Source organism: Zingiber officinale, chromosome 6B (genome assembly GCF_018446385.1).
Source record: "Zingiber officinale cultivar Zhangliang chromosome 6B, Zo_v1.1, whole genome shotgun sequence".
Classification (NCBI taxonomy): domain Eukaryota; kingdom Viridiplantae; phylum Streptophyta; class Magnoliopsida; order Zingiberales; family Zingiberaceae; genus Zingiber; species Zingiber officinale.
In genome coordinates, this window is record NC_055996.1 from 118,909,498 (window position 1) to 118,935,352 (window position 25,855).

The window sequence follows — 25,855 nt, forward strand, 5'->3', positions numbered from 1 at the left end:
ATATCGTATACCTTCGCTGATGCCTGGACCCCCCTCTTTATACAGGACTCCGGTAGTGTGCGTGCATCCCTCCCAAGGCGAGCATGCATCTCAAAGCTTCCCCTAAAAAGACTTGGCAGTAAAGTGTCTCTGACACAGTACCTTAACAAGACGAGTATATCTCTGAAATGACAGCGGAAACTTCCACCGTACGATCCTTTATTTAACCATGCCGCCTGTCAGTGGTACTAGCTCCCAAAAGGACGTCGAAATATATCCTGCTGTGTATGTTACTTGGCCGAACGGAATAGCCGCTCGGCCGGAGTTCCGCTGTCCACGTGCTATCCGTTATCGGGTTGAGCGGGATAGCCGCTCGCCCGAAAGTCCATTGTCCGCATGTTTCGTTGATGGGTCGAGCGGGATGGCTGCTCGGCCAGAAGTCCTCTGTCCGTATGCTCGGCTGATGTCGAATCTAATACTAGGTTGAGCGGGGTAACTGCTCGGCTGAAGTCGAGCTCTTGTCAATGTCATGCTTTGTTGTCTAGCTGAGCGAGGTAGCCGCTCGGCCGAAGTCGAGTTCCTGAGGTCATGCCCTGCTATCTTGTCGAGCAAGGTAGCCGCTTGGTTCGGCTTTTGCGTGTCATTTCCCTTGAGTGTCGGTTTGATTATTCCTTTTGTCGGAGAAGGAGGGTTAGAGCCTAATCCCCGATTTAGACATGAATCGTCCAACCGACCGATGTCATCCACTTGTTTACCGTCTTTACTTTGATCTTCACCATGATAGTAGGGTGGGGCCCTTCATCATCACCGCATCAATAATAATAATAATAATTATTATAATAATAATAATAATTATTATTATTATTATTATTGAATACATTAGGTGCCTAATTTTTTTTTATGCAAAAGACCACTGTGAACCAAAATATGACACATGATTTGTTTATTTGTATCTTACCGTGGGGTCACATTTTACTCCAAATATTGCTACTATTGTTTGATAATTTATGTGTTTAAAATTTACTCAATTAATTGAATAATTCTAAAATTGGACTATCTTCTTCTAACTAACCTTAATGCAAGCATTCTTCATTTAATTATATAATTTCTATAATTTTTAATTATCACACATAAAATACTGAGCATTTGGAATTCTATTGATTATGTAAAAAATGTAAATAAATTGAAAAATAAAATATACTAGTGATCATGCACACACGTCATATAATATATTGAAATCACATAGACCATTTTATAATAAAATTATATTAATTAAAGCATTTTAGCATTAAAATACTAAAATAGAGTCATTGGGATAAAGTACCTGACTTTTGAAAATCTAAATTATTTGGGTCTTTGAACTCTAGATCATTGATTGTTTCACTTGTGAAATTACTAATAAACTTTAGAATTATTTTTAGTGTGAATAGGAAAAAAATTATTAACTTAAATTCATTTTAGGCTTCACCAAAGTTAGTTAGTAAAGGGGGGATATTTTTAATAAAATAGTAAGATATACATAAATGTCGCAAAAAGTTAGCATAAGTTTATAAGAACTATTATAAATAATAGGGATCGTGCACGTATTACGTGACCTAGGTTCCTTATTGTGCAGGTCCTTTATTTTATTTTTTTAGTGAGATAAGATTTAAATATTTTTATAATTTTATACACCTCCAGTGGTACTTAAAAAAAATTGAGGTGAGTTAATTGCCCAACCAAATTATACTTGGCTCCGCCCCTAGTTGCGTATGTAATATAATACATGAACGTGTGTAAATAACAACCCCTTCTTCATAAAAAATCAATTTAATTCTTTATATCATATATTAAATTGATAAGAACAAATGCTATAATTAATCTTAGCCAAAAAGACTGTCCATAAATTGGATAAGGGTGTGCTAGACCTATATAATAATGCAATGCTAGGGTGATGCACAACAACAAGCTACTATAATGAACTCCCCATTATAAAAAATTAATTTAATATCATACTTGATCTTAATTAAAAAATCAAGAAAAGTATAATTTCTAATATCGTCGACTCAAGGTATTTAATACACCGTAGATGAGTCTTGAACTCTAAATCTTTTATTAATGTGTTTGTAAAAATTATTAATAAATTTTAAAATTAATTTTTTATCTAAAAAGTTAAAGGACATTAACATAATTTTATTTTAGACTTCATCAAAATTAATTAGTATTCTTAATAAAATATCAAGATGGTAAGATATGAAATTCCATAAAAATAAATTTGGGTAAAAAATAAAAGAATATTTTTTATTTTATTTTCATCCTTAAACGTCCTTATTTCAATATTGTTATAGTGTGTTTTACTAAAATTTTCAAATTTCATGAAAATGATAACTAATGAAACAATACCATATTGAAATACTTATTTATAACTTGATAACAAATATTTTAACTTAATTAAAAATCAATTTAACTTCGTTAAAATGCTCTGTAATTTTGGTAAAAAATGATATAATATATAAGAACGCCAAAATTATTATAAATATTTTTTTATAAAATTGCTGCGCGTCATAATAATTTTGGATAAAATTATTAGAAAACAAATGTGTTCAAATAGGAGCCGCTGTTGGGTCAAACCCGATCCAGTTCGCCTTTCCGACTGGGCCGCCATTAATCGGGCAGCAAAGTGGGCTAAACGGCCCGTCTCGCCATATAAATTTTGACCATCCCATGAATCGGGTCAGAAGCCGATTTAAGATGTCCGGCCAGTATCCGGTCCAACCGGTATATAAGACGAAGCCCGAAAAGCGAAACCCCAAAACCCTTCTTCTCCTGCCTCCGGTGCTTTATCTTCTGTGATAACTCCTCTGGCTGCTATGCCGCGCGCTTAATGCCCTCCCTGTTTCCAACTACGGCAACCTCCAAGTTCCGACATCCACTGCAGTAACACCGCCTACGGTTTCTTGTTCTGCCTCTCAGATTTGAGCTGGGAGTTTTTATACTTTTTTGTTGTTTATTCGTTTGTTTTGCTTCAAAGGGTTTGGACATCGAAACGTGTCGGCTTGAATGGCGCTCCAGATGCGTAGACTCTTCCTCACTAGCTCATTGCCTAATCACTCTCGGCTTACCTCAACCATGGTAATTCTGCTGGCTAGTATATTTTGGTTATGTGAAAAAAAAAGATTTTTCAGAAAAAGAACGTTTTTTTTCAGTGTCTTAGTGTTGATGATCGGAAATTGTCAACGTCTTTCAAAATGTTTAAAAGTTAAAATATTTGATGACTGTTAGAAAGTAACTTACCGCGCGTCACATAAAAAGAACCACTTCCTCTTTCTTTCTCCATACCTGTCTGTTGTCTTTCTCATGCGGTCAGTTATCATTTTGTCAATGTGCATTTACGTCACTTGCCAAATTATTTGCCAGGGAGCACACATACATTTGGTTTGCTCTATTGCCACTCAACGGGTTGGAATACCTGGTCACCCTTTCAATGCTAATTAATGTTATTTTTTGGTTCTGGTTTATCAGCTTCAATACAAGTTGGGGCAGAATTTTCCGCCGATATGCCTGCAAAATTCAGTTTTCTTCAACAGTATAAATTATGGGATGCATGCCCACCGTACAAGAGTGAGATTAATGTACAGTAGCATATCAAAATACAAAGAAGCTGCTACTACTTTTAAGCTTCTTCATTCAAATAAAGAGAGCTCCATTTTTTCAAGGATCGGAAACAGTCTCTCTTGTCAAACTCGACAAGCTGACAATTGTTCTAGATTTAGATACTTTTCTGGGGAACTTCTTATTAATAGATTATTTTCATCTAATATAAAAAGGAAAATTCAGAATAAGACAAGGTCAAACAGTGTTGGCAAAACACAAGTGTCTGGAATTGAAAGTAAAGGGAATCAAGATCCTTCAGCCAAGGTGTCTCGAGGAGCAAGGAAGCAAAAAAAAACCACTGCTACCAGTGACAATGTTGATGGAAAAACACATGCTACAGTATCAAAGTCATCTAAAAAGGCACCTGTTATTACCACCAAAATCACAAGTAAAACATCCAATGTTGGTGAGAGCAAAAAGGAGTCTGTTAAAGTTGTCAAGAAAAAGACTAAACAAGCAAACACCAAAACTCCCGTCAAGGATTCTAAAGTTGTCAAGAAAAAGACTAAACAAGCAAGCACCAAAACTCCTGTCAAGGATTCTAAAGTTGTCAAGAAAAAGACTAAACAAGCAAGCACCAAAACTCCCGTCAAGGATTCTAAAGTTGTCAAGAAAAAAACTAAACAAGCAGTGACCAAAACTCCCGTCAAGGATTCTAAGGCTCCTGAGACTAAAAAACAGGACAGTAGTAAAAAGAAGCCTGGACAGTCTACAATAATGTCTGTGAATGGTTTGAATGCCGCTGGAAGAGTGCTTAGTACAGTGGGTGGATCTCATGAAACCAATTCTACTTATCAGAAATCTTCAAATAAAGCAAAGCGTCAAAAAATTTTCACACCTCTTTATCCACCTTCAGGAAAATCAGTTGTGGTTGTTGAGTCTGCCACTAAGGCAAAAGTAATCCAAAAGTATCTTGGGGAGTCATACGAAGTGTTGCCTAGTTACGGCCATGTGAGAGATTTAGCTGCCAGATCCAGATCAGTAAGGCCTGATGATGATTTCAGCATGGTCTGGGAGGTACCTGCTGCTGCATGGACTCATCTTAAGAGTATTAAAGTAGCACTAAATGGGTCAGATTTCTTCTTTTTCTTCATGCATTCTTACTTTGTTTTCCTTTTTATTGTAGATATGTAGCATTTCCTCAATTCAAGCTGATTTTGATGTTTTGGAAATTACTGAAAATATTTTGTATCTAAACCCATGTTGCTTTGGTAGAAAGCTCCAATTATACATCGTCTCAATTAACACATAATCCCCAAAGATTTATTAACTACAATTGCTGCTAAATAGTGAATGTTGAAAATAGGGTGTCAAATGGAAGTATAAGATTGTCTATTCAATTGAAAGAAGACAATTCATATTAGGCTGCTAATTTGTGAATTACATGGTTCTGTTTTTGACCATATATTATCTGTTTTCACTCGTCTTAGTTCATTTTTTTCTCATATACTTGTGGTTTGTTTAGTTTCTGTCTCCCTATTTATGTTACTTCTTGATGCTATCATATCCATTTGTTGATGTAATTCTTCTAAATCTCTTCTACTATTGCAATTCACTTTAGAAGCTTAATACTCATCTACTTGCTATGTGATTAATCCGTTGCTAGTTTTATAATGTGATTAAGCTGTGGGGAAACCCTTGTAAGTGATCCAACCTTGTTCTCAAGATAAGAGATTTTATTTGTTTGTTTAGTTTCTTTTTTTTTTCACAATCATTATTCTACTTTTGCGGTAAAGTTTTCATGGCTTTAATTCTTTTTTCTCTTATGTTAATTTTGATTTTTAGAGCTGAAAACCTGATACTTGCATCTGATCCTGATCGTGAAGGAGAGGCAATTGCTTGGCATATAAATGAGATGTTACAGCAGCAAGATGCCTTGAATGAAGATATCACTGTCGCAAGGGTTGTTTTCCATGAAATAACAGAATCTGCTATCAAGAAATCATTACAGACCCCAAGAGAGATTGACATGAATTTGGTCAATGCATATCTTGCACGAAGAGCTCTGGATTATTTGATTGGTTTTAACATATCACCCTTGCTATGGAGAAAGCTACCTGGTTGCCAGTCAGCTGGACGAGTCCAGTCTGCTGCTTTAGCTCTGATATGTGATAGGGAAACAGAAATAGATCAATTTAATAAACAGGAATATTGGACAATTGATGGTGAATTTCAAGATGCAGAGTCAGATTCTGCAAATAGGAATACATCTTTCCTTGCGCATCTAACCCATTTAAAATCCAAAAAGTTGGATAAACTTTCTATAGGTTCTCACGAAGAGGCAGAGGGTATTGAAAAACAAGTTTCGCTCTCCAAGTTCAAAGTCAAAAATATAAAAACAGGCAAAGCTCAGAGGAACCCTCCAATGCCTTATATAACATCTACTCTACAACAGGATGCAGCAAACAAGTTAAACTTTCCCGCTGCATATACAATGAAGGTTGGTTAGAGATCTATGTCAGAATGATTTCTTGTTGTTAGTATGTTGGTCATTTCTGTTTAGTATCAATTTATAATATATTTTCCTGCATAAGTTAGCTTTTGAAATGACCTTTTTATTGAATGTCAATTACATTTTCATCCTTCTTTTCTTTGTTTGTTATGAAGTTCTCTTCCTTTTGTTATGGGTTATCATTTTTACTACTAGACTTGTTTTGCTGTCTACATATTGCATTGATTAGATGAGGCAAAAGAATCTTGTATCACAAATGGATGTAGATATACACCAAAAATTTTAGATAATATGTTGATTTAGTGAAGACATTGACTTTTTTAGGTGTGTTCCTAAAATATGGTACCGGAGAGTGTATGTGGTCCTTCAACCTTGTATCTCTTTCCTATTCATCTAGGAATCTGAGTAATTTAAAATGTAAGGAACCATATAAGATGCTAAATAGATATGAAACTATTTCACATAATCAATTACCTCTAACAAACCCGATGGATATGCAAAAAAAACTTATGTGAAAGGCATTAAAGTTTACTGAAGAAAACCTATGTTGCATGGATACGGGTACGAGTATCGTATCGAACACGACACGGATACGGTTATATGGTAAATTTTAAAAAATATAAGACACAATACGGCTAGGATACAATGATTATTAAAAAAAATTATATATATATATATATATATATAGTATTAAAAATTAAAAATCCTAGGATAGAAAATCATATTACATCAATCTTAATATCCATTACAAACAACAAGTAAACATAACAAAATATAAAATACCAAATCTATCTTAAACAAGTAAAAAAAATCAAACATCTATATCGGTCTCATCACCAACACCGCCTTCGTCAGGAAATAAGACTGATTCAGGTTCATCAAGAGACAATTAGCAATTTCAAGGATAGCAGCACCCTCCATGTCCATGGTATCAAATCCATTTGCTCCAACATCCCACATCTTACTTTCTCCTTCACTATAATGTGGACTCCTACTAGATAAAAGATGAAGATTATAGTGAACATATACCAAAACTTTCACTCTTTGTGGTATTATCTTGTTCCTCTTCAATGAGTGTATGAAACTGTACGTGCTTTCCCAACATCCTATTGTACAATATTTTTCTTTTGGCATAACAAATTAAAGAAGTGTTATACTGTTATTCCATTGCAAAATAGGCTGCACATTTTAATTTTTCTGCTAACAACAACAATTAAGAAGAAAAAACAGATTTTGGAAGGCAGCGATTTCAGAAATTCTGAGCAACGATATCAAAAGAAAAAACAAAACAGTAAACTTGCCAGAAACGGGAGAGTGGAGCGCAGCGGTGGGAAAGAGATCTGGCGGCACAAAGGGAAGCAACAGCAAGCAGCAGGTCCGGTGGCGCAAACAACAGCAGCAAACAGCAAGTTCGCCGGAGGAGGGAGGCAGACCGACATCCAGGGGCGACGACAGTTCATCCTTTGTCGACGGCAGAAACAAATAGGGGCTGCCCTTTTGTTTGTTCTGCGGCAGGAGAAGGTGTTTGTTCTGTAGAAGAAGGAGAAGGGGAAAGAACTGGGAGAAGAAAGAGAGGATTTAGGGTTTTTTAGGCCAAATTTGTTTTTATTTATTAATCAGTTTAAGAAATTTAGTATTTTTCAATTTAACCCTTGAAAATTTTATTTTTTGCAATTGAGCCCAAAAGTATCCAGAAACGTGTCTCATCAGTGTCCTAGCCGTGTCCTTGCCGTATCCGACTGGTCAATCTTTTAAAAAGTCGATAACACGATTTTTGCCTTATCCGACACGCGTATTTGCGTGTTGTGTCCGTGTCCGACACTTCAAAAAAAAAAAGTTAGGAGTGTCCGTGCTACATAACAGCAAACAAATAGCAAAATGTGGTGTGGTTGTAGGTAAGTATTCATGTTGTTTCATTTCATCTTCTGTGAACATTATAATTTGTTTAAGGTGAGCCTTAACTTCCAAAGAACACAATCAATGATCATTACCATTGATCAGTATCCAACATTTGCATGTCATTTGCCGCTTCATTTCTTTCCATCATTTTCATCTTTCTTTTTTTTCGTCTCAATTAGATCAAAAACTTACAACACTGATAACCTGTTTCACATTTCACCTTTGCTGCTTCTTCTGCGATGATAGGTGTAGAGTATGTAATTTCTTGGACAAAATTCTTTGCATAGTGTATAAACATATGATTGCACATAAAATACACTAAAATCTCAACAACTCCAATTGTCCCTCTCCCCTCCCTTCAATTGTCATATTTTCCTAATTACCTGTTTTGTTTGCCTTTATTTGCAGTTGGCTCAGAAACTGTATGAGGGAATCAAGCTTTCAGATGACGAAGCAACCGGATTGATTACATATATGCGAACTGATGGATTGAATGTTGGTATTTTTTTCCATTTGTATTGGACTTGTTCATTTTCTGACAGAGAGATTTATAAATCACCAAGATCCAAGTCACATTTCGTTAACTTCTCATATCTGATTATAGTAAGCTGAATTAGGCAATCAAGTGTAAAATAAACTAGCATTAGAACCAGGACTAAAGCCAGTGATTATACAATTCAGTTAAAATAATCACATAAATCCATGTTAAGTATATATTCTCCTTGTTGATAAGATTGTAGAAGGCATATGTGGATATAGTTGTTGCATTAGTTGCATGTCATGCTTTCATTCAAGTGATCAATGAACATTCAACTAATTGTGAATTCCAAACCAGCTAGATATCCTTTCTGGTTGATTTGTTACTGTTTGAATAGCACCATTTTTTTGAAAGGCATTTATATGTATTTCTTTAACAGTCAAATCTCTGGAAGATATTTTACTTTTCATTTTTCGAATTGCCCACCCTCTTTATTTTGCTTTCCTATTAACGTTATTGATAAAGCCTATCTGGCACCAAATGTCATGTTTTTGAAAGAAATATCTGACTCAATATCACAGAATGGTTGTTGACTGTTGAATAATTTTTTGCCTTTTTGTCCCAAGGTTTCTAATGAAGCTGCCGAGGATATTCTCTCCTTGGTCAAAGAAAGGTGAACCTACATAAACTATTAATTGACCTTCAATTGGTCTTTAAGTATTTATTATCTGTTTTAAGCATGCCGTGCCACATTTTGGGATTTTCAAAAGTTGTGCTAGGACACTTGTGGTTTAGAAATCTGACATTAATCAAAGATATGTGATAGAGTTTGTTCCGTGTTCACATTCTTTATTCTATTTTGATTGATATGAACGACAAGGTTATCCAGTATGCCAGTATTTGATAGGTGAGAATTCATCATAGAGGCATTGATACCCTTTCTATTATCTCATTGTATTCTCACCTTGTTTCATCTGAATAAAAAAGGATAGAATGAAATGTAATCAACACAAATGGTTGTTAAGCACTCAACAAACTCTGAAAGGAATGTGTATATGTAACAGAAGCATATTTGATGTTGGTGGGATATATGATTATTCTGCATTAGCTTATACAATAGACAACACTATATTTAGCGTATGTTTAATGATATAATTTAGCATAAGTAATTTATTTTGACCTCAAGCTATAAAGTATGAAGATAAATGCCATCTTTAGCTTATTTGAAGGAATTGTAAGCAACAGTAGATAGAACTTGCTAAATATTCCTCCAGTTGCTTCTCCAAACTGGTTGCACCAAGTATTCAAACTTGGACACATATGGTTATACTACTCAAATTCTGTCATGCTAACTGAGTGACATTTTGTTGTTTTCTTGAATTTTCTTTGACACAAATTTTTAGTCATTGTTATCCATTATAATCCTTTCATTGTGAAAATCAGTTCAAAATTACTGTAACCTTAGAGACTAGAAGTACATTGTTTGTTAGACAATTGAACCTTTAAAATTCTTTAATGTTAATAATATGAGAACTAATTTTCTTCAGATGTTATTTTTCTAGTGTGTTAATAATCCATCTATATTCAATAAGTGAGCTTTGATCTAGAAAGAACCAGGTATTTCTCTTGGTAAGGCCTACAGCTCAGAAATCCATGTTCCATATAGCTTCTCTCAGATAAATCTTCTAGTTTTCACTAGATTCCAAGGATCATGTCTTCTGAACCAAAAGTGATGTTATGTGCGGAGAGATTAGTCATTCAAACACTATGATAGTGATCCAAAATCTATGATAGTAACATAATTTTGTCTTCTTTTTTTTTATAATGCATAACTTTTGTAAGTGATTATTGTTCAATATCTTCACATTTGTTTTTACAAGATTTTTTCTCCACAATGTATCATTGAATGCTTATATCTCTGAAATACAGGTACGGCATAGAATATGCTTCAAAAAGCATACGCAAGTACTTCCGAAAGGTTAAGAATGCCCAAGAAGCCCATGAAGCTATTAGGCCTACCAGCATTCGGAGGTTACCATGTAATGATAATCAATTTTTGATCTAATTTGATTGCTGTATTTTACCTTATCTCTAGTTTACTGGAAATATTTCCATGTACATCCTAAGATCTATTCTACCCTTGATGATATTTTGTATTGCAGTTCATTTAATTTGAAAATATCTAGGATTTTTTGAATTGACCTGTACCAAAATAAAGTAGCAATTTGTGAAGGCATTCATTCTGATTAGAATAAGAGAAAGTTCATACATGCTTATGCACACGATTAGAAGACTGAGTTGTTTAATTTTGTATGCTGTTAAAGTAGGAATTTGTTATGGCACCTTGATGTCTTAATATGGATTTAGTCTCAGTTATCTCTTCCTTTGTGCTTTTTTTCTTTTATCAGTGCTTATGCTATGTTTTATATTTTATTTATGCCAGCATCTTTAGTTGGGATCCTTGATGATGATTCTCTAAAGTTATATACTCTTATCTGGAGTCAGTCAATGGCATGCCAAATGGAAGCTGCCAGTATCGAAACGGTGAAGCTTTTTTTCTCTGCTAACGCAATTATTCAATATCCATGCACATCTATGTTTGCATGTGTGTGGTGTTTGCCACCCTAATTCTTACTTTTCACTATACTGGGCTTAATTGTTTTTAATTTCTATGATGTGCATTTACTTTCTTTTCCTTTACTTTGTCATTCGTTTGCCTGTTGTAGATTCAAGTTGATATTGCTAACACTGAAGGAGGCATGTTACTTCGGTCAACTGCTTCACAAGTTGCATTCCTTGGATACCAAGCTGTATATGAGGTTTGTTCTGTATATTATATTTAGAGTCTTTCCTATCTCAGTAGGAATTTATTTTATTTTCGACATGGTTTCTTTTGTATTTTCATTTCAGCATGATGTGGAGTTTTCTAGGCCTTCCTTATTGCAAGTTTAGTTGAGACTGAAGTTTGAAATCGCATTTTGTGTTAGACTTCGGTCTTTGACTGGAATGAGATGTATAGGGCATGCCATGCTGGTACAAGTAGGCATGCTGAACCTTGAAAGAGAAAAGGGAAAGAGAGAATGAGAAGGGGAAACAAAGGGGCAGAATTGATCATGGAAGCTTCCCTTTGCAGAACGCAAATGCAATCTTGTAACCTCTGAGGAAGCTTTCACTAACTCAGTGGAAAACTTAATTGACCTCGCAAAAGCTTTGCTGTAGCTTCTTAATCTCGTGGAAGCTTTGCCAATCCTGTAAAAGCTTCATTGACCCCTTAGAAGAAGCTTCACCGACCTTGCAGAAGCCTCATTGACCTTGCAGAAGCATTATTGACCTCATGGAAGCTTTTTTGAAGCTTCACCAACCTTGTGGAAACTTCGTTGACCTCTGAGGACGACTCCAACTACATTAGCGAGATGTTCTACTCTTGAAACACCTAGCGAACTTGCAGAGCAGAAACACCTAGTGATCTTGTGACCTCCTGAAACACCTTTTGACCTCTGCGATAGCTTCACCGACCTTATGGAAGCTTCGTTGATCTTCAAGCAAGACTCTGGCTGTGTTCCAGTTGTCTCAGGTTGTTTTGTGCTCTAGTTAGCCAGCAGAACGAGAAAGTTTACTCATGCCGACTGAGACTGCCACATGTGCATATCTTGTTGTGCATAGGTTGCCTCTGAAGAGACCATGTGTATAGTTGTGTTCTCGTTACATAAGCCGGATGAATCCGAACTGTTCATGCTTTGGAACATGATTCATGCTACCATCAAGACATCACATAGGACAAGCAAGTTCTCTGGTGAATGGTATCATGAACTTGCCAATGTACCTTGATTAATTCAATTCTTTCTGATTAAGTTCAAGGGTAGTTAGTCTTGGTATTTTGGGGAGGTGGCCAATGCCATTCTCAAGTAGCCGAGTATCCTCTAACCGTTAGCACTAGGTAAAAAGCAGGCCAAAGTCTGTAGCACTGTCAGCATGGTTACTTATGACACTTCCGTACTTTTCTGGTTTGTCTAAAAATAAATTTTGTTTTAAGTAGTCAGCTGAAAATTCTGAATTAAGTTATTCAAAGTACATCCTTAGGAGATTAGAAGCACATCAAACACATTTCAAGTGATGTTTCATATGTAAATTGCATGATTGATCTCCTTTTTTAGTTTTTTTGCCTTTTTGTCTTTTGTTAGAGAATTTCAAAAATTTGTGTATACCAGGACAAAGAGGTGCAGCTTCCTGAAAAATATGAGAAAGAAGAGGATGCTAATGTTGCAGCTTTTCATGCTCTTCATAAATTGAAGGTATGTCCATAATTCCTTACTGCGTCTTTTATGTCTAGTGATCTCTCATCTCTGCATTAATGACAGACAATATAAAAGCAAGAACAAGGCATGTATCTCAACTATTTGAAATCAGTTTTTAGATCTTCCCCACCAATGAATATTTGGTTAATATCCATGCTCATATGGTTTTTCACATCAACTGCTGAGAATGATGACAAATTCTGTCTGATAGTGACGCTATTCGATTATGAATGATGTATGCTTGTTAACACTTTAATAATGTTGCTTAGTAAATGCTTCTCTTCTAGGTTCTTCTTTGCATATATCACTTTTTTTTGTCAATAGCTGAATGATATGCACTATGATTTCACTTAATGCAGGTGGATGATTTTTTAAATTTGCATAAAGTGCACTCTCATCAGCATCACACAAAACCACCACCACGCTATTCTGAAGGATCATTGGTTAGTATGGTCTACTACAAGATTGGGTTAATATTAGTTATCTTTTCCTATTATTTCTTTCTCAGTAATTTGCAAAGTTGGATTTTCAGTTTATCTAATGTTGCCAACTTTCCATTGTATATACTCTTATGAAGGTGAAAAAACTAGAAGAACTTGGAATTGGAAGACCATCAACTTACGCATCTACAATGAAAGTGTTGAAGGTATGATTTAAAGTGCCTTGAAAGTACGATTTAAAGTGCATACTATTGATGATTTCTTGGACATCTATATCTCATGTTTCCCAATTGAACTAGTGATATTTTCTATCAAAAGAGTAAGGAATTGAAAGAAGCTAAATTCTGGAGTTTAGCAAAGAAAAAAATTACAATTCCTTTGTGTAATATAAAATTTTAGTGGAAATACGAGGAAATATTCAATAATATCCTTTTAAATTACTTATTTGGTGACATTTGTGAGACTATTGATAAGGCAAGAGTGTTACTCTCCGAGTCATTGTATCTGATGTTATTAGTTTCTGGTCATGATTGTGTTGGCTCTCTGGATTTCAAGAAATATATCACTGTCTTTAACTAATTAATCATTGAGATGCATTTTGTTTGCTTTATTGGTTTTAATAATGGTCATGATTATTGAGGTAGGAAGTTTACTGGTTTCGGATATTGTTCAATTAACTATTTATTGGCCAATATATCAAGCAAGGTTGGTTAAATACCCTCAGTGATTTTGTCATTATGCATTGCTAGGAAGCATGCTGATATATAGTCACTAAGATTCTCTTTTTCACTCTATTTATTCTCATTTATGTTTTGCATAGAGTATGATTGTGTTATCATGGAAACATCATGTTCTAACTCACGTTAAGGCACTTGTTTAACTACAGATGGTTTTAGCAATTTTATTTTGTTGGGTCTGTCTCGGCGGTCAAGTGTTATATTTTCAATCTAGCATCTTGTGGATTGACATTTGAGATGATTGTAGCTACTCTGATTTGTAATACTAGGGAGCAACTAGAAGTTTCCATGGGTAATTGCTTCTGAGGTTTTATGTATCTATTAATTATTAACATGCCGTTCTCCTTCTGTATATATTTTTCCATGTCTTGATCAGCTATTGCCTTTTTGTTCAGGATAGAAACTATATATCAATGCAAAATCGAGCTCTTCTCCCTGAATTTCGTGGGCGCATGGTATGAGATCTGCACAGTAGTTAGTGCATGGTTAATTATTGTAAATTTTAGGAAGGCAAATTTTGATTGAGATCATTGCTATCTTAGTTTTTTATCCATTTCATCTGTACTGAATTGTGTTGATGGTCATCCTGATGCTATATAGTGAGGGACTTTGAGCTCTTTAACATCTGTTTGACTCCATGAGTAGACTGCCAAAATTTCTTAACCGAAAGGAATTAATTGCATTGTACAATGTTCAAATGCTACCTAATTCCTAAGAGCCTGAATCAGCCTCAAAGTTCCTTGCTGATCCGTGTCAGGTGGCATGTGATGCATGGTTTAAAGTGTCATGCCGAGACGGTCGAAACAGACAAAACATCTTGTCCGTTCGGCGACCGGCATCGGCATGACCCTAGCACCTGACCCGCGACAGGTGCGACGTGTTGTGCAACCCCGTGATCACAGCGGAGGGGTTGCTCGACCTTGCAATAGCAGCGAAGGGGTCGCATAACCCTTCCGCTGTCGTCGCCGAGGAGGCATCGTGCGACCCTGCGGTCGCTGCAGAGGGTTTGCACGGCCAACGCGGTTTTGCCGAAGGAGTCACACAATCTCCGCGGCCATGGCTTGTCGCGCAATCCCGCGACAGCGCCAAAGTCGTGCAGGCTCGCGAGTGGTGTCAAATTTCAGATTTTTTTTTTAATTAAACTTATTTTAATCAACTCCTAGTTATGATGGAGATAATCTAAAGAGACTTTATTAAATCTTAATAAAATTATTTAATTAATTTTATATTTCATTTATTTTAATTTAAAAATTATAATAAAATTTGTATTTATTTATTTATCTATTTCCATATCTTTTCCTTTTTTTAAAGATTATTTTTTATATTGTTTATTTTTTAAAATATTTATGTTAAGTATTTTAGTTTTTAATTAATATATTTTATATTTAAAAAATATCGAAATTATATCGACATCGCACGATATGGCACCGAAACCATATCGATCTAGTCCAGGACCAAAATCTCGGCACGGGTGGAAATTTTAAACCTTGATGTGATGTATTAATAGTATTAGCAGATATTTGATCTGAATAGAGGCCAATCAAGAAATAATTTAGAAAAAAAACATAGTAACCATGAGCAAGTCAAGATGATGTTTCTTACCATAAACAAGTTATACTTACCAAACTATTTCGCAAATATTTTGAACTTGGTGGATATCTTTCATATGGAGTTGATTAATACTAATTAGCTTTTCAAAACTTTTATGGACGCAATTATAGTTGTGTACTCAATCTCAGAATGATTATACGGAGTTATTAGATAACAATTTCAACAAATGGCATACCTGCCAAATTATCGGGTTAGATACATTACAATACACTAAATCACCAGCATGTTGTGCATATGTATTCCTTAATGTAGAAAAGAAAAATAAGAAAATGGAGACATGTAACTTGTCAACTCTCAACTCTAGTTGACATTTTGGGAGATATCAAATCAAGAGAATGCACACAATGACTAAGGAATTAGCATGGTTTATATTTCACTCGCCGATCGACACAACGCAGACACCAGCACACCACATAGCCTTGTGGATGCCTGCATGAGGCCCCGCGGGCGCACGAGGCTGAGTTTTGTTTTTCAATTTAATATTTTTTAGGTTTTTAACTATGCCGCTGAATGTTTTTTTTTCAATTTCTTTTTTACTATTAATTTATTTTTATGGTTTTAATGCTTCTTTCCCCTCTTAATTTTTCTCCTTCCCCATCATTTTAATTTTTTTATTCCTTTCATCTGTAAACACATGAATTTTTTATATTTTTTTTCTTATTCCTTTCCTCCTTGAATACATTGGAAAAAATTTTCTTCTTAGAATGATTAAAATAAATTAAATTTAATTTAATTTAAACTTATTTGATACTAATTATTATGTCTAGATTTTAGTTAATACTAAATTAATTTTTACTCAATCTTAATTTTTAAAATATTAATTTAACCTAATAGATATATTTATAGTAATCAAATATTATAATAATATATTTTTTATTTAAAAAAGTTACGACACAATACGATATCGAAACTGTACCGTTTCGGTCATAAATTGAAATTCCGATACAACAACAACCACCAAGCTTTATCCTACTAAGTGGGGTTGGCTATAGATTGAAACTTCGATACCGTTTGAAATTTTAAACCATGGGAATTAGTCAAAAAGAGAGCTACGTGGATGTTCAGTTCCTTTAATTGGGGAGTTTTTCATATATACAATCTCATAGGATAAGCCTCTGGTTGTTGCTTGTTAAGCATTTCTTTAGTAAAAAAAAAATCAAATATTACTAAAGCAAGTCTCTCAGCTTTGTAAGACCTTCTAGTCAGTTGTTTTACCTTTCTTCATGTTTCAATTTCTTTCAGATCCTGCTGTTGTTTGGTTGTTTGATATTCTCTTCAATAACCACAGGTGTCAGCATTTCTTTCCCATCATTTTTCAGAGGTTGCTGATTACAGTTTTACAGCTGACATGGAGAATGAGGTATCCTATTGTTTACTCTTCCAAACAACTCTCTTTAAGTTCTATGACTTCTTTGGCATTGAGTGGATAGGAAAAAGAAGATATGTTCATCTGAGACAATGTCATAAATAATAAAAAAACTGGCTCTATTACTGCTTATAATACTGATCCTAGAATTTTAGTTTTACATATATGGAATAGATATGTGTGCTCTCATTTTCTCATCTTGTTCAAACCAAATCTTTACTTTCATCTTGTGTAGAGTAATTGTGGATAAAACATAAGCTTCTGGAGCAATTTGTAGCTTTTGCTGTTATGTTATTTCATTTTCACAGAAGAATGTCAAATGGTGCTATTTCATTTCCTTTCAAGAGGGTTATCATCTTTAATAGTCACTCTTGTATATTTTTGCTGATTAAAACTAATTCTTTGCCCTTTTAACTTTACTACCCAAACCTTCCATAAAATTTTGCTGTAATTATTAGTATATCTGTTGTCTATTCATTGATCTAAAGGACCATAATTGTTTTTCTTAATTTTTGTGAAAATTGTTAACTGTTCAAGGATTTGGGGAGAATTAATTATTTGGTAGAATTAGAAAATAGAAACAGTTGGAATTTTATGTCTTTTACTAGTAGAACAAACTTAAAGATGGTAGCAAGTGTTTTATTTAACAAACTATAGTTAAAATGCATGTGCCTCAATGATATATAAACTTTTTCTCTATGAAATATTCATTGATTTCTTTGTATTTATTATGTCATTCTTCAATATTTTCAGTTAGACAATGTGTCTACTGGAACCACCGAATGGAAGGGCCTTTTGAAGGATTATTGGTTACGATTTAGCAAATACTGTGACCAAGCAAGCAATTGTAATTTCCTTGAGGTAGGTGTAGGCTATCCTGTTTTGATATATAACTTTTATTGATGTTTATCATTGTAGACTTCACTATCCTGCTTTTTCTCTCTTTATTGTTAATTATTGGAAGTTTTCATTGTGCAGTTGGAAAACATGTTGGAGAAAAAATTTGACAACCTATTATTTGCTTCATTGAGTAGCAGGAAATGTCCTAGGTGCATATCTTACTGTTAAGATGATCTTACTTTGTTATTTTTAGGTCCTTTGGCTATCATCAAATTTGTTGTTCATTTCTATCTTGTAACAACTAAAGTTTGGAATACTATTTGGCTTTAACTTTTGCAGATCATCTACTTCAATTAACATATAACTAAATGCGTCCTTGTGTACTATACAGTTGTTCTGTGGGGACATTGAAGTTTAAAATCAGTAAATTCGGTGCTGGCTTTTTCATTGGGTGTGATCAACATCCAAAATGCAAGTATGTCAAGATATTTTTTCTTTTTTCCTTTATGATGCTTTGCTTTGTCAAAAGATACGGAATGTGAATGCTAAAACAGTACCTTACATCCAACTTTTATAATTTTTTTTAGATATTCAATTAGCTTCAAACATCAGAAACTTAAGATTTTTAGTTAGCTAGAGAAAAAGTGTTGGTTTCTTTTTCCATGATCCAGCTGGTAGTTTACAAGAAGTGTAGCCAGTCGAATACCTTACTGCAGGAGAAGGCCCTCAAGAACCACATCTAGAATAGAATGAAGTGAAATCTGATGCAAAAATGATTATGAAAGTATATTTTATTCACAAATTATTTTGCTTCAGCTGCAGGCTGCAGCTATTTGTTTGAGGTACAAGTGTCAGGGGAATTAGTGAGAAATTGTGCAATCATTGTAGCAAAAAAAAAAGTGATAACTCTCACTTGGGCCCCTCCATAACTGCTCCACGCGATCTAGGAGGTAAATCAAGGGCTTCACTCAGCACTGAAGCCCTTGCATGGGATTAGGTGACCAGTGATGCATTTCACACACCCTGAGAATCAACGTCATGACCTATTGTAGCAACACCACGTGCAAGTATCAACTGTGCCAGCTCGTGGGGCAGAAATTGTGCAATTATGTGGCTAAAAAAAAGCGATTCGCTCGTTCCAGCGCTCCCGTCAACCCGTCCTTAGGATAACATGGAGGAGGTAAATCACGGGTGGCTACTAGTCATTAGTACAGTTGGCCAAAGCATGGAGGAAGGCATGCTCGGACATACCGAGTTTCGACCATAAGACCTCATGTAGCAACACCCCAAGCCTTAACCACTGCCCCGCCCCGAGGGGATAGAAATTGTGCAATCATGACTATGAGGGAGGTTGTTGTGATCTCTGTATGAGAAAAAAATAGGGGGCTCATGAATAAACAATGTGACAAAAGATGTAGATAGAAGAAAGAATAAGGCAGGTTGAGAATGCATGATGATCATTCAGAAACAAGCAACATGAAACACTCTGGCATCAAAGGACATTTGCCCATATTTTTATAAATTCTATGTTTCTAGTCACGATCAATCTAAATTCAATGTTTCTGTATTGAAAATGATGTCTGTCTTAATGAATCCATTTTCTACTATGTGCATAACTCGTGATTTCTGTAATTTTGTGCCCATGGTTTTCAAAGTAGTAAAACTATATTTTTTTAAACTTAATTTACAATTTGATGTCGCAGGTATATTGCAAGCTCACTATATAGCAATGATGACGACGACGACATTGACGAAGCTGAGAAGATAGACGTGTCTTTTATCCCAAAGGTTCTGGGATGCTCTCCTGGTTCTACTGAAAAGGTTTGTACCATTATGTTTTACCACATGATCTTTGACCTCCTTTGTTTCGTAATGTCCTTCCCCATGTATCAAAACTTAATCTGTGTTCATTGAAAAGAACTTTATTGTTTCCATTTCCAATAGATTTATTTAAAGAAGGGACCTTATGGATTTTATGTGCAATTGGGAGAAGATAGAAAAGGTTTCTCACCAAGAAGAGCTTCTCTTTCTGAGGTTTGTAACTGCATATTGGTAGAGAACTGTTATGTATGTGTTACTTAGATGTTTATCTGATCTTATTGGTTTCAAACCCTCATGTGATAATTTACTTATCCAATTTGTCCCTCTGGGAACAACCTCAAATGATGTTGATATGCCTGGATGACATATTGAGAAATACAACCATATGTCTCATTATGAATAATTATCTCTTTGATGAAGTTCTGGAAGTATCATTCTGCATCTAAATTTTGATTTCCAGCCGCAATATGGTTTCGGTACCATTTTGTGCCAGATCAACTGAACTAAATTTTAGTCCTATAACATCTTCTCTTAACTTGTTTACGTCCAGTATATGCAAGACAATTGAATAAAAATCTCAGAGCAACAAGTTAAATAATGACAAACATTTCAACTAGTGATTATACCTCATTGCTACCAAAAATGATTGTTATGCATCTGCATAAATCCTCAGTAGTTTGACATTGATATTTATATTTCTTGTCAGGGAATTCTTCACAACCTTTTTTGTCCTCTAAAAGCTCAAAATTATTCTGTTCAAGCTTGGTTTCATAATGTATTTGTTAATAATGCTACTTGTTTGGGACCTTGTTATCATGTTTTTGATTTTTCGCATATATTGTATCATGTAACAAATATGCTATTTTCACTCAAGGAAATTATATTAAGTCTATGAATTTTATTTTCTTGAACTTTTGAAACTCTTGGTTTTGGAAATTGAGACACATGGCATATCAAGTGAAAACTCAAAATTATCTATTTGAATCAAGAATTTGTTGGAATCTATCTACAGATGACCAAAGATTTTGCGTCTTTTACATTGGAAGATGCTATTGAGCTGTTCCAGTACCCAAAAACTTTGGTAAGCTTTGATTCAACCTTCATTCTCACTTATCGATTCAGATTCTCCACTTTGGACTATATCAAGCAATTGATGATGATTGTATTTGGAAAATAGGGAAAGCATCCAACGGATGAATACCCTGTTGTGTTGGCTCATTCAAAGCATGGGTTCTTAATCAAACATCGCAAAACTGTTGTCACCTTACCAAAGGTATGCCTATTTCTAACTGAACTAGTTCAAATCCCATAATTAAGCTGCTTTAGCTCTGGTTGTCACTAACTTTAGTTATTAAATTTCTTAAAACCTTCGATAATGATAAGTCATTGAAAATTGTAAGTCAGTCTGTTTTCTTGCCTTTATTTATTGAAGGGAAGAATTCATCCCTACTTGGGAGTTTACTCTCTTTTACAAAATGCCTGTTTAAACAAGCAGACAAAATACTAACATGACACGAGGCATTCCTACCATGTCATTCACTATTTGATTAGTTGAATTACTGGTGGGTATGGTTAGGTGAAAATTCAAAAGTGTATTTTGGGTGGACAGAAATAATTTTTCCGACATTAAATCTCAGTAAGTGGGAAATAGTCATCTTCCAAATGGCCAATATGCACTCCCTAAGTTTGTGTTTTAATACGTATTTGATGCAGGATGCTATTTGCATTTCTTAGGCACAGATGGTTTCTGTGTGCATGTTCCTAGAGAGATGGTATCCCATGCTCAATTTCTCACTTTAGAATCTGTAGAATCTGATGGCTCATTTGTTTCATTAGAATGGTTATTTATTCCCTTCGAGTTGAGTTCCCAAGGAAGAATCATTTCTATGTTTGATTACAAAAATGAAATGGAACCACTAATTACCTCATAATTCTTATTCCTTAAATCATCCTTCTTACCTACATGTATTCTTTACTCTTATTCCAAAGGACATATTCATACTTTAATTCTATTTTTTTAAAAAAAAATGTATTCTCGCTCTATTTGATTCTCTAAGGAACACAACTTTTATTCCCTATTTATTTCATTCCGTGAGATTAACACCCAATGTAGCATGATAGATCTATTTTCAGATGCTTATCAATAAATGTTTTCTTACCTTAATATATGTGTTCACTTTCCAAATGACTGTTATCATTTGCCATGCTCACAGAGTTTCACCCCCAAGACCATTACGTTGGAAGCCAGTTTGAAGCTTTTGTCGAGCAAGAAAGCAAAGATGAGTGGTCGGCGTAAAGGTAGCAGCACTAAGAAATCCAATGGAGATGGCTCCTGGTAATGAATGGAAGCATAGAACTTTAAACTCTTGTCCAAACACACCATGCGAGCTCATGAAGACAACACAACTCGATCAACTTTGTTTGCCGAGAAGCTTTGCCATTTCATTTTCCATGGAGGCGGCGGCGCATGTAGTCTTCCAGTAGTTTGAGACCGAGTGATGCACATTAACATTTTTGAATTGTTATTGCAACTCTGGCTCTCATGAGTTCTGTTATTTAAGCTGCAATTCTTGTTGTGCAGCAAAGAGATATAGAGGAGAGTTGCTAAATAGCCATCTTCGAAATCTTATGAAACTAGTTGAGTCAGTTCCACTTGTCATATTCGTTAACATTTTTTGTTTCCGTACTGTTCAATTTAATGCAAGAGCTTGTTGTTGTTGTTTTTTTGTTTTTACTTAAAAATAAAAACAAATACTTTCGAATACTTTAGAAAGTATTTGTTTTCATTTGAGTTTATTTTCATTTTAACTTGTTCGAGTGGTAGGTAAAATGGTAGAGAACCAATTGAATTTTTCAGTATAGGAGATTTAATATTGGTATATTTAATATAATCATATCAATATCAAAATTTTAATTTAAATGAAAATTTTAATGATATGGAATTGAATTTATACACTGGACGGATTGAATTTATTGTCTTTTATCATCATTAATATCCGATATATTTAGCCGATGGTTGACAACTAATTTGGGCTTTATTGTGAATTCAAAACGAAGTTATCCATATCAATCAAGCCCAATCTTGTCCATCTTAATCATCATCCGTCCATTCCATGTGTGCCCTAATTTATTAAATAGGTAACTTTCAAATGTCTACCAATATTTGTCTAAAATTTTTAAAAAATCACACGTCTTGATTACTGTTTTTTTTAAAAAAAATAAAAACTATTATCAACTATTTCAGGAGTGCAAAAATAAGTATTTTGATCATTTTGATGATAAAACAAAATTTAAGGTATTTTAACATTAATCAATTTAGAGATTTTGAAACATTCAGAAACAGTTGGGGGCTTTTTGATAATTACCGTTTCTCTATAGATATATATATGTTTACCAAGTATTCAATGGCAAAACCTCGAGTAAGCGGCGGCGCTGAGGACCAACCACCGCGAGAAGACGCCCACATCCAAACACATTGCCTCAGGAAGGCCACTTTTCAATTTCTTGTGTCCAAGATCTTAATTAGAAAATGCTTTCTTGCTTGGATGAGTGGATATTTACGATTTGTTTTTACCGGATCTGTTACTTTGTTAATCTTTTCGTCGACATTTTAGAAATCGAAGATTTATAAAGATATGGAGTAGCGAATTCTGTTTGGTCTCCCGCATAACCCGATTAGTTTATTTTTCCTCTCCTTTTTAATGATTTCGAATTTGATTGTCGTACTGTGCACTATTGGCCCCTTGCTGACAGTAGTTGTCTGCAAGGAAATTGCGAGAAATTGGTCTTTAGGTGCTAAATTAATTATTTGCCAGAAGAAAATTAGTTCATGGGTGGCTTAGATTCTTCATTCCCATGTATTTTTTTTCTGTCAAGATTTGGCTCAAAAAAAGTTTATGAATTCAACAAATGTAGAAAATCAATGTTTCTGTCATTGCCAAACAAGATTGATGTAAAAAATTTTAGATTCGTCTTTATTCATGTCAAATAGTTCCTTCACTATCTGACAGTTTTAGTTTTATTAGTCCTGTTACAAAATGATGTTCCTCGCCTTTATTAATGTCAAATATATGGCCTTTGTACTTCACCTTAAAATCACACTATTTTTTATTATTTTAGAGACAAAGCAAAAAGATGAGAGTTGGAGATCTGATGCTGATGTGGATAATTCTTTACCATTGTCTTCAAAGTTCTCTGATTGCTTTATCACAACATATCACAAATGCTAATGTACTTATTGCTTGATGATTTATTTTGGGTAAAATAAAGATTTCTGGTCTTTTTTTTGTTCCCTATGTTTTTTTATCTCTTATTTGAGAATAATGATCCCGTTGGCTGTTTACTTTTGTTATTCAATTGAATTATTCAACTTTTTTGCATGTCTCTTTACAGAAAGAACACGTAAATATCATGGACATATTTGTATTAAAGGAGCTTAAATTGTTTATTTTGAGTATATTCATCCTTGCTCTCATTTTGCTGCTTCCTGTCCTCATTGAGGGCAAAATCATTATGGTTTTGCCTATTATTTTCAATACTTTTCTCACTACTCTTACACAGGTCTCAGTTCTCACTAAATTTTAGCCACTTAATCCTCTATCCTTTGGTTGGTACAAAAAGTAAGAAATTACAAGACATTGCTGATGGCATTCTGTTTTAGTAGGAAGATACTTAATGCAAAAATGGGCTCTTGAGTTTTTATAAGAGAAGGGAGTATCAACTCTTTGATTTAGGACCATATATTGCATTTGATAGATGACTTAGTTTATTTTCTTCTATCAAGAGTTAGTGTCTATGCAGTAACATATGTTTTCTATCAGAGATTTAGTATGATTTTTTTTTTTTACTTTATCTTGAATCTAATTGAATATTTTTTTCCTTTTCAGAAGAGTGTTTTGAGTTTTCTGTTGGAAGTTGATTTTTTTTTTAAGAAGCTAGATGATGACAATTGTTGGTCTGAAGTAAATGTTGAAATTAAACATCACAATGACCTTCAAAGTTCTCTGATTGCTTCGTCATTAACTTGCAATGGGTTTGCGATGCAGTTTGAAACTAGGGATAAAATCTTAGAATTTATCTTAAAAATTTTAAATATTAATTCTTTTGTTAATTTTACTAGTTATTAGTAATTAGTCATTCAGGCCTTTTAAGAGAAAGTCTCTTGATTTTTTTAAAGTGAATTTTCAGCCTCCATGTAAGCAACTTTTTGGTTGAGATTCATTAATGTTATATTTGTTCTTGAGATAGTTATCTACTGTTGGCGCTGTGTCCATATTGTATCCATCTTTTAGATGAATTTAGATTAACTTTGATGTGGCATAATTTTTGTTCATCAACATAAAAACAGAGCAAAATGATGAGATTGTTTAATCTGAAGTTGATGTGGATAGCATTTTACCATGGTCTTCAAAGTTCTCTGATTTCTCTATCAGAACATAGTAAAACAATGAAATCAAATTAAACTCTTCATTTCTTGTTTCAGTGTTTTAGTTAAATTTAAATTTCTCATCTGAAGCAACCTCAAAATCAGATTGACAAAGAATTGAAATCCTGTTGGTTAGGTTATTTTGTTCAATTGACTGGTTCGATTGAATGCCTTCCACTGAGAATGGAATTGGTTTGGCTTTCTCGGAATTTCAAAACATTCTTTTACCCAGTTTAAAACATTGATCTGAATTAGATTATGTTTGTCATCACCTTAATTTATATCAATTATTTGAGTTTAGAATTATATCTTTCATTGATCTCTCTCTATGTAATGGGACAGATCTGATGAAGCTGAAGCCCCTGCAAGTTTGTTTTTTCTAGTGGACAAATTCAGTTCAGTGAAATGCTTTTCACTAATAGAATTGTATCAGTTTGCTTTCAGATTGGAAACATTGTTTACTCTTGTGTTCATCATCATCAATTGTTTCAACTATTTAGGTGATCTCTATCTAGTGTTGTATCTTCATATTTCATCAAATGATACTCAGAGGCTTACCTACAAGGATGCTCAATGTAACTAAAGTTTCCACGAGTTGGTATGGTAATTATATGAGTGTTTGACCTTTTTCATATTTGTGTTAGGGTAAAATGTTGTGATTTATTTGTTTGCATCTTGTTATGGGGTTGGTGATTGTTTGGCATGAGCGACAATTTCGTCAATTGTTAAATATAATTCGGGTCTAGCAATGACCATCTTATCTAGCTTATATTCAGTACATTTTAGATTTCAGATGATAGAATACCACATTAAAAATAGATCGGGTACAAGAGATAAATATTAAATATATCTAAAGAAGTTTTAAATTTTATCAGTTTA

At 34.2% G+C, this 25,855-nt stretch overlaps 1 protein-coding gene, 1 long non-coding RNA gene and 3 other non-coding genes across 7 annotated transcripts; all 5 read left to right on the top strand.

Annotated features, from left to right (window-relative positions):
* Positions 1-2,741: 2,741 nt before the first annotated feature.
* On the top strand, positions 2,742-22,273 carry LOC121989241 (DNA topoisomerase 1-like). 3 transcript variants are annotated; one of them, XM_042543157.1, is made up of 22 exons: positions 2,742-2,895; positions 2,990-3,090; positions 3,481-4,682; positions 5,398-6,052; positions 8,372-8,458; positions 9,068-9,114; positions 10,371-10,480; positions 10,885-10,985; positions 11,168-11,260; positions 12,650-12,733; positions 13,096-13,179; positions 13,314-13,382; positions 14,309-14,368; positions 16,813-16,884; positions 17,644-17,751; positions 17,869-17,939; positions 18,122-18,205; positions 19,434-19,551; positions 19,675-19,764; positions 20,564-20,632; positions 20,729-20,824; positions 21,765-22,273. In XM_042543157.1, the coding sequence occupies exons 2-22, from the start codon at positions 3,019-3,021 to the stop codon at positions 21,888-21,890; spliced, it is 3,498 nt and encodes a 1,165-aa protein (XP_042399091.1). In that variant the 5' UTR covers positions 2,742-2,895; positions 2,990-3,018; the 3' UTR covers positions 21,891-22,273. The 3 variants fall into 3 exon arrangements, with proteins under 3 accessions (XP_042399091.1, XP_042399090.1, XP_042399092.1); XM_042543156.1 differs by having other exon boundaries at positions 2,744-2,910; XM_042543158.1 differs by having other exon boundaries at positions 2,777-2,877.
* Positions 22,274-22,971: 698 nt separating this feature from the next.
* Positions 22,972-25,637, top strand: LOC121989242. The gene is made up of 2 exons (XR_006114211.1): positions 22,972-23,809; positions 25,319-25,637. It is a non-coding gene; the product is annotated as an uncharacterized LOC121989242 (long non-coding RNA).
* LOC121993448 lies at positions 23,677-23,754 on the top strand. Its single transcript, XR_006115291.1, has one exon. It is a non-coding gene; the product is annotated as a small nucleolar RNA R160 (small nucleolar RNA).
* Positions 24,484-24,563, top strand: LOC121993449. Its single transcript, XR_006115292.1, has one exon. It is a non-coding gene; the product is annotated as a small nucleolar RNA R160 (small nucleolar RNA).
* On the top strand, positions 24,899-24,976 carry LOC121993446. Its single transcript, XR_006115290.1, has one exon. It is a non-coding gene; the product is annotated as a small nucleolar RNA R160 (small nucleolar RNA).
* Positions 25,638-25,855: the final 218 nt, after the last annotated feature.